The 11987-nt window shown below is 30.6% G+C and overlaps 3 protein-coding genes across 3 annotated transcripts; all 3 read left to right on the top strand.

Moving 5' to 3' along the window:
* Positions 1 to 409: 409 nt before the first annotated feature.
* Positions 410 to 1119, top strand: LOC129295157 (pre-mRNA polyadenylation factor FIP1-like). Its single transcript, XM_054933628.1, has one exon. The coding sequence runs from the start codon at positions 484 to 486 to the stop codon at positions 883 to 885; it is 402 nt and encodes a 133-aa protein (XP_054789603.1). The 5' UTR covers positions 410 to 483; the 3' UTR covers positions 886 to 1119.
* Positions 1120 to 4232: 3113 nt separating this feature from the next.
* On the top strand, positions 4233 to 4875 carry LOC129295159 (uncharacterized). The gene has a single exon (XM_054933630.1). The coding sequence runs from the start codon at positions 4288 to 4290 to the stop codon at positions 4690 to 4692; it is 405 nt and encodes a 134-aa protein (XP_054789605.1). The 5' UTR covers positions 4233 to 4287; the 3' UTR covers positions 4693 to 4875.
* A 4222-nt stretch (positions 4876 to 9097) lies between these two features.
* LOC129295158 (protein PELPK1-like) lies at positions 9098 to 9838 on the top strand. Its single transcript, XM_054933629.1, has one exon. The coding sequence runs from the start codon at positions 9167 to 9169 to the stop codon at positions 9563 to 9565; it is 399 nt and encodes a 132-aa protein (XP_054789604.1). The 5' UTR covers positions 9098 to 9166; the 3' UTR covers positions 9566 to 9838.
* The last annotated feature ends 2149 nt before the right edge of the window (positions 9839 to 11987 follow it).

Here is an 11987-nt window from a genome sequence, read left to right as displayed (position 1 = left end):
ATAAAATTAAAGGACTAAATATATATTTTAACCTAAAATTTTTAAGATATTCTTTAGTTTTGATGAAACATGTTATAAGTGACTATTAAATAAGACAAGCGGAAGTCTATGCTATTGTGTTGAACTCTCGAGGGTGCACTTAATGTGAAAATGGCAAATTTGTCCTAAATTAGATCCTAGTTTTTTATTCTGCGTTGCACGAGTTCGGCAGCATGTCACTAATTAATTGCTATATATTATATAGACAGACTCTTCCGGCGTCGATGACGGATGTGAGTTTGGCGAACTAATTGACAAAAGATTTCAAAGTCTCTTTATTGTTCTCCAAACCACACATCCTCACTACCTACCTCTCTATCTATATAAACACCAAGAAACCCGCCCCCATGGATTCTCATCAAAGCTCAAATTAATCAGCAAAGCATTTATCCTCATCATCTTTCTTCATTCTCTTCTTTCATCTTCATAATTATATACTCAGACATGGCTTCTTCTTCTGGGAAATCCTTCATCACAATTCTATTCCTTATGGCTCTCACATTCTCAAGCATGATGATGAGTTCGAGTGTCGCAGCAGCTCGTCATATTCTCCAAACGACACAGCCTTCGATACCAAACATGCCTGGAATTCCAAGTAACTTACCGAAGCCGACAGGATTACCACCTTTGCCTTCAATCCCAACAACACTGCCTCAGCCAAATAACGTTCCTCCTTTGCCTACAAACATTCCTAATCTTCCTTCCATGCCTTCCATCCCGACAGTGCCGCAGGTTTCTCTCCCTCCACTGCCATCCTTAAACTCGTTCCCAAACATTCCCTTTATTCCCACTATCCCTACCACTATGCCCTCCATCCCATTCCTCTCTCCTCCTCCTTCTAATTGAAAACACAACATGGGTTCATCCATTGTTAGTTGCTTCATCATCTCTTGTTTTCACTACTATACTCAGCAGTATGTTAGCCGGCACACATATATATACACGTATAATTTCTTTTGTATTGGTTTTTAAATTGCTTTATCTCGCATTTCTGTATGTTTGGAAGAGTTGTAACTTGTGCGTGTGACTTTTCTTGTTATCACTTACTATGAATAATACAATGATGCAGTTATCGTGCGATGTTCATTGATCTCCTCTAAAACTTCTAATTAAACACTGTTCACTAATCAATGCTCTATTAACTATAATGAAGTTGGCCAACGGAGAGAGAGATTTATGTTTCCTAAGGCTTGGCGTTGGCTAACTAAAAGAAAATGATGGTCAAAGTTTTCACAAAATGCAGTTGTTGTAAGGCAAATTAATTTTTCCTTCTTTAGAAACACAAAAATGTTGAAGAGCGAGCTAAATAAATCCCAAGGACATCAATAATAAGATTCCCATGATATTCATAATCACATGTTTGCTATGAAAGGTCTGTTCAGGGATTATTGGAAATTATTATTAAAATTCAAGTTTTTTTTTAATGAAACAGATAACACTTGAAGTGATACACAGATGTTCATAACTCTCTGAATGTGTAAAATTTTTACCAATAAAAAGTGTAAATAATTAATCAGAAATGAGAAAATAAAATTGTATACTAATCTTGGTTCGATTTTTCCCCAAATAATTAGTCTTCATCGAAATCATCAATGGGCATGAAATGTAACTTATTATTCCCTATATATATATATATATATATATATATTTTATTGATCATAAATATTCTTTTATTAGAGGCAATCCTATTTGAAGTTATTATTTCCTATATTTTAATTGTGGATCACTATGTATAAAAATGAAACATTTAGAAAATGACAAAAAATCATGATCATCCTTAGGCCCTGTTTGATAGGAAGGATTGGAAGTGTGGGACTGGTATTAGGATTGAATAATCCTACCTTTTTATGTTTGGTATGAGAGAGTGAGAAATTTAATCCTAATCCCAATCCCACCTAGGTGAGATTACCTAATACCACCACCTCCCATGTTATTGAAAAATTAATTCTAGGTTTGATTATTTTCAAACCAAATTACCCTCATCTTCGTCTCTCTCCCTCAACCCTCACTCACTCAATGCAATTTCAGACTAACCAATGCTGACGCTGATGTCCCTCTCCTCCACCGACGCTGATGTAGTCCTCCATCGACGTCAACACCATCCTCCACCAGTGCCATCGCCAGATCTGAAGGGAAAAGGAGATCGAAGATGAGAGAAGAAGGAGAATGACTGATGACCCAAGCCTCTCCTCCATTGATGGTGACCTTGGTGAGATTCGATTTGCTAGGTGAAGTCACTGCAGTTGCCCTTGAAGTGCGATGAGCTCTAATACATCCTGAACTTGGTGGCCGTGGTGGTGGAGGCATCAATGAGGCAAGCAAAAGGAGAACCTGGCTTTGTCCTTGCGAGGGAGAGGCGAGAGATTGTCGCGCACGAAGAAGAACATAAATCTACCATGAATGGGAATAGCAAGAAGCTTAGGAATTAACAGAAAGAGGACACACACAAAGAACATCTCAAATTGCTTTAGAACCAGCGGCTTCTTCAAAGGGCTTCTAATCATTTTTTTTTAATTTCAAGGGGTATTATAGTCTTTCACAACTTATATGTAATTATAAAATAAAATAAAAGGAAGTATTTCTTACAAATATTACTCCATACCAAACATAATTTTAAGACCTTATTCCCACTCCCAATCTTAGTTTCAATCTCACTCCCAATTTTAATTCCAATCCTTCTAAATTGAGACCTACATACCAAACAGGGCCTTAGTTCTTTTGATCATGAATACGGTCAAAGAAAGATTCAATATATGAAATTCAAATAACTCATAAAGAGATCAAATATAGTATCCTTTACACTGAAATATGCTTAAAATGAGATTTTAATTTGAAACTAAGTGGTACATTAAACAGTTTACCTAGCATATATATAGTATGTATCCTTAAATCCGCTTCTATAAAACTTGTCAGTGAGGGCTACCAATCAATGACTAACTAATTAGCATTATTGTACTCCTCCATAGTATAACTCATTCAACAAGCATGGAGAAGTAATTTTATTAAGTTTGGATCAGAGATGAAATACATTCAAATCGGTTAAAGAGTATTTTTGTCCCTTAAAATATCTTGCAAGGATTAAATTGATATTTTAAAGTACACATTGAAGCGATGTCATCTAACAAGTATAAAAATAATTGCAATATTATACTTCTCTTTGGGCTTAAAGACATTGATATAATGATATGGACCATTAAAATCATTAAAATGATGAAATGATTAACTATTATAACAAGAATAACATAAAACATGATTGGACATTAAAAAAAAAAGACCTCTCTGATCCTATACATAGCATCCTTTTGAGTACTTCTTCGATTCTTTATATAAGAACAAATCTATTTTGTCTCTTGTATCACATATTTCTTTCAACAAAATACCTTTAGTTTATGCTAAATATTTTATAGTAAAAGGTCATTACCAGTTAAGATACCCCATTAAATTTATGGGATAATTATGGGAGAGTTGCATAAATATTTTTCACATAATTATATAGAATCTATATAACTACTTTTCTTAATCTTGGTGAATTAGTAGAAAATGCCCCTATATTTATAACTGGAAGGAGTAAAATGAATTTTTAATTACATATATAGTTATTTTTAAAATAATTATGTATTAATTCTTTTCTTTTTTGTAAAATAAGACAATTCGAAAGTTTCTCAATAATATATCCAGAAGGCCAAATGAACAAAGAACAATATAAAGAATGGACGTGAATATCGCATTATGTCATAATTAACGACTTTAATTTCTTTTTGGCCAAATGAAACATTCGGATTAAAAATTTGTCTTCTTAAAGTTAAAAGTTACTGCGATCCCATTTAGTTAAACCAACTCGACCGGTTTTAATTCAAGGTCAATTATGTGGTTGTTATTGTTGTTATTATAAGAAGCTAACTTTTATTGCCCTTTTCATCCAACTACTATGAAAATAAAATAATTGTCCATCTTACGTTTGAAGGTTCTGATCAGTTATATATATAAATAAGAACCAACCTTGCATAAATTAATCCAACCAACCACAAGAGAATGCGTAGAATATGGAAAAATTGGTGAACTGACAAAAGATTTCAAAGAGTCTTTGTAGCTCCCCTAATTAACCTCATAACTCAAAAAGCTCTATCTCTGCCTCTATCTATATAAGACCATAAACCTCATTGATATTTCTCATCAAATTACTCAAACCAAAGCATTATTCTCATCTTCTATAACTTCTGCACTCTTCAACTTCATCATAATCCAGCCATGGATTCTCCTTCTGGGAAATCCATCATCATTGTTCTATTCCTTATGGCTTTCACATTCCCATGCATGTTGATGAGTTCCAGTGTTGTAGCAGCTCGTCATCTTCTGCAAACGACACAGCCTTCGATTCCAAACATGCCTGGAATTCCAAGTAACTTGCCTAAACCTACAGGTTTACCACCTTTGCCTTCAATCCCAACAACACTGCCTCAGCCAAACATTAATGTTCCTCCTTTGCCCACAAACATCCCTAATCTTCCTTCCATGCCTACCATTCCGACAGTGCGGCAGGTTTCTCTTCCTCCATTGCCATCCTTAAACTCCTTCCCAAACATTCCCTCAATTCCCACCATCCCTACCACTATGCCTATCATTCCATTCCTCTCTCCTCCTCCTTCTAATTAATCTCAGAGAGAACGGTTCACTTAATGCTGTTCATCTGCTGTTAGTTTTCCTTTAAACATGCATGTAGCACTTATTATGTAATTCATTTGTGTTGGATTATGTTGCTTTCTTGTATTCACCACGTGGGGAAGAGTTGTATGTCACTATTTAATTATATATGTGTCATTTCTTCTTTTATTATTATTTTTTGGTTGTGTGAAATTTATGTTATTGATATGTGGATCAGATAAAGAATATTATCGCACGTGGTATTTACAGTAATGTTACTATATCTATATTTAACACTGTTTTAAACATTCTTGCAATAAATCTTCCATTAAAAGATTAACCACTTCTGTTTTGCTCGATCTTCACTGTCGAATTCACTCATCAAGTTTACAATGGGATCTTGGGAGGCGTAATTGGGTTTCAGTATAATGGATTACTAGAGTTGGTTCTACGTGCTTGTCTTTGAATCTTACGATATACTATTCTCAAGAGTAATTTGGGGATTGTGCGTAAGGCTGAGTTGAATTATGATAAATTCCTTATGTTTCAACTTCTCTACATCAGCCATCTGTGCTTCTGTTATTTTCAATCTCTTGTTTAACATCCAGCTGCTTTCAAAAGTTTTTAAAACTTTTGTTTTTACAAAATACCCAATTCAGTTCTTTTTTGGTAATCAGCTTCTCTTCTAACTTAAAATATATTAATATAAGATTTTTCAACATGTAGATTTTGAATTATTAAATACATGAAAAACTAACATCTTGTGATAATGTCCAATAGTCAAACCAACTTTTGAATGATTTCGCATGTGGCACCGCCAAATGATAATTAAATACTTCTTAACTATCAAGCAGCGTTCTAAATATACGCTCTTTGGTCTTTATTATATACATAATATAATACAATAATTTGTATACAAAGATAGACTATAAATTACTTTTTTTTTCAACTTTACCCTTTCAAAATTTTCCATGAGTAAACTATAATATATATATATATATATATATAAAAGAGATTATATATGAGCAAAAAATTGTTTTTAAAAATAATGTATTTAATACGGATAAACTGAAAATTTTCTTAAGTTTTTAGACAATATCAATGATTTAATTATCCGTTTTTAATTCTGGTGAGATAGTTACAAATGACTTATATATAAGATTTGAGAGAGGAAAGTTTTGGGAAAACAACAATTACAGACCTTATAAAGGCATTAATGGCAATTGAAGACCTAACATTATTGAAATATCATGGAAGGATGACCATGGTCTTTATTTATAATTAAAAAATAAATAATTATTAAATATATAATCAATGAAATGTGTGACTTATAAATTTAATTAAAGTTAGTTGTAAATTTAATCAATGTTACTTGTAAATAAAAAGAAAGTCAATTGTGAATGGATATATAAGTTTATGAATGAGTGTACATATATATCTTTACTTATAAATTTAAGGATCATTATTTGTGAATTTTAGGGAGGTCAATAGTGAATAAATAGATAGTTGCATGAATCTATGCATCATTTGTAATTCAAGGGTAGTCAATTGCAAATTTAATATATAGAATGTCATCTGTGAATGGATATGAATAGTTTTAATTTTAAATTAATGATTTGGGACTAGAGCTAGTAATTTGGATGAAGCCCGAATTTGTCAAAAAAGTTAGGGTTGGACTTGACTATATAGGTTTTTTTTTTTAAAGAATAGGATACTTTAAGTTCAACCCGAATTAAACTTGACTCAAATAAATCCAATCACTAAAATTGCTGATTCTATATGTATATAAAGAAGGTAATTTTGGCCAAGCCTAATGGGTCAGTCCGAACCTAGCCAAAAAAATTTTGGATCAAACTTGATTATATAAGCTTTTTTAAAGGAGTAGGATACTTTAAGCTGGCTTAAATTGAACCTAATTCAAATAAGCCTAACTTACTCGAATTACTGGCTCTATTTGAAACCCTCTCTCATGTTTCTCAATATCCATTTACAATTGATTTTTTTCAAAAATTTACGAGTGATTCTTCTTAAATTTACAAGTGATGATGTGTGTATTCAAAAGTGGTCTTCCATAAATTTATAAGCAACTTTCTTTAAATTCATGATTTACTTTCTATTAGTTATTTCACCAATTAAAATTATTTTAATTGAAAATCAAGGACATGGTCCTTTTCTGGCATTTCAATATTCCAAGGTCTTCAATTGTTATAAATATCTTTACAGGGGTCCCTGATTGTCATTTTCCAGTTTATTTTGAACTGATAAAATCACCCTTAATATTTCTTCCTATTTTTATGATTCACTTCTTAACTTCATAAATTACAAAATAATTATCAGTATGGAGTTGTGAATTCCTAAAACTCCATTTGTTAAAAAAAAGAAATATAATCCCCTATTCAAATCCTTACACTAACTACTTGTAAATTACAAATTTCAATTATAAATTATAAGTAGCCTTGTCCAAAAAAAATTATAAGTAGTAGAATTGTAAATTCCTAGCTGATGAAAAAAGAAATATAAATTCCTAGATATCACTTGACACTTGTAAATAAAAAGAAACCCAACATTTAAAATCTTTTACACAATTTAATTACTTGTACATTCTGACAAAAGTTCAGCTGTATATAAGCAGCGGAATTGTAATTTTTCCAATGACCGCTTGTAAATAAAAGAAACTCTATAATTATATTTTAACATTATTCATTTAAAAATTCCAAAAAGGTTGTTGTAAATTGTCAACAATAGAGTTTGTAAATAATAATCAGAAACCATTGTAAATAAAAATAAACCAATGTTCAGAATCTTATGCCATTGAAAATGTTTGTTTTTGCCTTTTTGGATGATTCATAAATTCTTTTCAACAATTAATAAATTATTGTTGATAGTGATCTACAACAAAAATTTTGCAATTTACAGGTCAATGGTATTAAACAAGTGGTCTTCAAAAATTTACCATTGCTAATAATTTACTACTAAACTGAAGTACTATATATACATCATCAATTGGGTCAGTATCTAAACATGCTTGGGGCCAATAAAAATATCAATTTCATCATCGGTAATAATAAAATTTTATTCCTTTCAAAGACCTTAATCCTTAAAAAGTATATTTTAAAAAATTTAAGGTCCTTAAGTGTCTTTTCAAAGTCCTCAAGTGTCATTCTCCCGGAGACGTAGGAAAGAACAACTAGGGAATTTGTTTAGTTCTCATTAGTTCCTCCTAAAATTTTAGGTTTGAAGCATGAAAGTTTGCATTTGAGGGCCCACAATGTCATTATTTGTCAAAAGAAACTTAGAAAGACTTCTTATTTACTACTCCCTCTAGTTTTATTTATAAATTACTTTTAACATGTTTCACTAAAATAAATAAAAACCTTAAAACTTGTTAACTTTGTCTTAAGATTTAACAAATTTTCATCTTTACTTCTAATAAATTTTCTTAAATCTCATTACTTATATTTTTATTCAAAATATTTAATAAGGGCAAAAATGTAAAGAGGAATATTAAAAATTAAAAAATACCCTATAAATAAGATCAAATTTTTTTCTTTTTTTTCTGCCTTATAAATAGAAAGAGAAATAAAGTGATTAGACCACCAACATGCAATTATCCAAATTATTAAATTAAAAATTATTTACTTGAAATTATTAAATATTTTATTATAATTATAAGTCCATTTATTATTTTAAAATTACAACCCTTAAAAAATTTCACAGAAAATTTTTCATGTAAAAAACAAGTAACAAAAAATTAGTTGATAAAACGCGTTGATCTTGCCATTACTATCTTGATTGATCTAGATTTTAAGTTAGGTAAGCCTCAATTGGAAATGCTAGCTTTCCTCCTTAAATCTAAGAGACTCAAAGTCAAGACTTTATAATTCTTGTCTTTATAATTCTAATTTTATTTTGCATATATTTATTTTATTTTAAAAAACTTCTTGAAATTATTTATTTTACAAACTCTTACATTTTTAACTTCTGAATAGGAAATTTGGGTTTGTTTTTTTTTATTAAAGTTAATTTTTAACCAAAAAAGGTCTCTCTCGCACACACACACGTACGTTTTTATCTTATATTTTTAGGAAGACTTGTCACTTGAAGAATTATATTAACGCATATGCTATTGACTATTGTGCTGAACAAGTACTTAAATGAGAACATGACAAATTTGTCCTGAATTCGATCCTAATTATAATTAGTCATGCACTGTAGCACGAGTTTGGCAGCTTGTCACTTTATAGATATTGGATGACGGACTTTCAAGCGTCCACGACGGAGTTTGGCGAACTAAACAGAAAAAGATTTCAAAGTCTCTTTTATGGTTCTCCCAGCACATCAAATTCCTGACTTACCCCTATCTATCTATATAAAGACCAAGGAAACCCACATGGATTCTCATCAAAGCTCAAACCAAAGCGCTCTCTCATATATCTTCCACTATTCTTCTTCTTCTTCTTCTTCGCGTACAGTTCATAACTTAGCCATGGCTTCTTCTTCCTCTTCTTCTGTAAAATCCTTCATTACAGCTCTATTCCTTATGGCTCTGACAAGCATGATGATGAGTTTGAGTGTGGTTGAAGCTCGCCATCTTCTGCAAACAACAAAGCCTTCGATACCAAACATGCCTGGAATTCCAATTAACTTGCCTAAGCCAACAGGATTGCCACCTTTGCCTTCAATCCCAATAAATAACATTCCTCCTTTGCCAACAAATATCCCAAATCTGCCAAAACCCAATTCTCTTCCTCCTCTTCCTTCTATGCCCACCATTCCTAAACTGCCACAAGTCACTCTTCCTCCATTGCCTAAACTTCCTTCTATTCCCACTCTCCCTACTTCTATGCCTTCCATTCCATTCTTCTCTCCTCCTCCTTCTAATTGAAAACACTCTATATGGATTGGTTCACTTGTTGTTCACCTAGTGTTAGCTGCTTCATGATCTGCAGCATGCTAGAATATGTACGTCTTTAGTATTGGTTTAAAGTTGCTTTATCTTATTCTTCGTCTGTATGTTTGGAAGAGTTGTATTGTGGCTATATATGTCATTTTATTTTCTTTTCATTTTGTGTGAAAGTTAGAACAGTGCGTAATAATTTTTTCAGTATTTCTATGAATTTCTATTATACAATAAGGAAGTTACTGGTGTTCCTTGATCTCCTCTCACAGTGTTCCTTGATCTCCTCTCACAGTGCTTTTTGATTAAATTTATATTGACGTACGGTTCAAAACCATCAATGAGCATAACTACTAAGTGTTGGAAGTAAAATTCAACATATATATAGGGGCCACACATATAAATAATATGAAATATATAGCCATTATATTATTTAATTAAATCTTTATAAAGTGATCTCCTAAGTTAAAGTTTTAACTCTTAAGGCTTACGAATATAATTGTTATGAAATTAATATATAGAGATTATAGTGATAGGAGGGAAACATTTTCTATTGGGAAGTTTCATTAAATATAGTGATTAAACTTAATTTCAGTCAACTCCCAAAAATTTTGAAACATCAATTCAATCCTATGGGTCCCATTTGGACAAAATTGAAATTAAGTTTTTTAGGGAAATGACATAAATAACCTCAGTCTCTTTGAATTAAAACAACTAACATAAGAAAAGTGAACAATAATTAATGTATAGAAAATAAACAACTAACACAGAAAAAATTTACAATTCTCATTAATAGCATTATGAATAACAAAAGTAAAATTAGACGTATGAACAATTGGTGTGAGGAGTATGAATAATTAATGTATGAAAAATGAACAAATGATATAAGTAAAATTCACAACTCTCATTAATAGCATAACACATTAATAGCATAACAGCACATGAATATAAATTAGTGAAGCTAGACTTATGAATAACTCGTGTAGAAAAAATGAATAAGTATTGTATGAAAAATAGTTAACAAATGATGTAGGGGATTGGGATTATTTGTGTTATTTCTCTCAAAAACTTAATTTCAATTTTGCTCAACTGAGAACCATATAAACTAAATTGAAGTCTCAAAATTTTAGGGGGGTTGACTGAGAAAAATAAGTTTGGTCAAGGGAATTTAATGGAATTTTTTCCTTCTATTCCCTTGTCAGAGTCATTCAGAAATTCCCTCTAAGAATAATTTAAAATGCACACTCATTCACAAATTTGAATATTATTGATTCAAATTAAAACAATGGATTGAGGTACACTTGCATGTTTTATCTCTATTCCTAAAATTGATATAGGATTGATTTGATGGATATTATTATAGATTTGATTCTTGAACTTTTTTTACGGATTATCAAATCTATCAAAAAGTTCAAGTTAACAAAGGCTCCATGTATTGACATTTCTTTTAAAAGCCATCAAGTTAACAAATACTTATCTTGTCGTACGTCGCACTTTTAATCGTCTGTCAACAATTTCTCTCATAGTTCTCAACATATTAATTCTTTGCTGACGGGTACAGAAAATAAGGCGGCTACTTTGCAATTTGCGCGCAGGCCCTACTCTTTAGGCAAGATTCTCCAACACAGTATTCACCATAACAAATCATATCACTTTCTCATGTATTCTACACCCTACGCCCTTATATACAAAAAGTCTTTTAAATTTTTTAATTATTATCATATTTTTTAACAAAAAATTATTATACTCTTATTAAATTAAAAAAAATAAATATTCTTATTAATTTACTTTAAAAAAATTATTTTTTATTTATAATTAATAATTAAAAAAATTAAAATGTTATTATACTTTTAATTAGACAATTAAATTTTATTAATTTATATGATTTAATTAAAAATATTTTATATATAAAAAATGGAGGGAATAGCTATAATCATTAATTAAAATTATGTGATGATATATACTATCTTTGTCCTTGGGAATGAATATAACACCCTTCGCGCGCGCGCGCATAAATGGATTCACACTTTGAAACTAAGTGATAAAATGAACAATTATTTGCAGCATAGCATCCTTTGATACGCTTCCATAAAATTTGTCAAATGAAATCTCAAATCAACAAATTATCTCTTAAACTTTAGGTCAAATAACACTTTAGACCTTGAATTTGATTATTGTATAATTTTGACCATTTTTTGAGAAAATGACAGAAAAAACTTCAAAAATGATAAAAAATCATATTAAAGGACCTAAAAATTATAAAAAAGAAAAAAAAAATTGATCATTTTTTGTAATTTTTTATGTTATTTTCTAGGCAACTGATGGTCAAAATTAATTTTTATTAACAAAGAAAACCAGATTGTATTATTCTCAAAATACTTAATTAACGATATTGTACGCCTCCACAGTA

The sequence above is a fragment of the Prosopis cineraria genome, unplaced genomic scaffold (genome assembly GCF_029017545.1).
Source record: "Prosopis cineraria cultivar Desert tree isolate PC_DT_omini unplaced genomic scaffold, ASM2901754v1 PC63, whole genome shotgun sequence".
NCBI classification, from domain to species: Eukaryota; Viridiplantae; Streptophyta; class Magnoliopsida; order Fabales; family Fabaceae; genus Prosopis; species Prosopis cineraria.
This window is presented reverse-complemented; position numbering and strand designations above follow the sequence as displayed.

Excerpts from the sequence above, each read along its gene's own strand:
- LOC129295158 (XM_054933629.1), top strand. The coding sequence starts at position 9,167 with ATGGCTTCTTCTTCCTCTTCTTCTGTAAAATCCTTCATTACAGCTCTA.
- LOC129295159 (XM_054933630.1), top strand. The coding sequence starts at position 4,288 with ATGGATTCTCCTTCTGGGAAATCCATCATCATTGTTCTATTCCTTATG.
- LOC129295157 (XM_054933628.1), top strand. The coding sequence starts at position 484 with ATGGCTTCTTCTTCTGGGAAATCCTTCATCACAATTCTATTCCTTATG.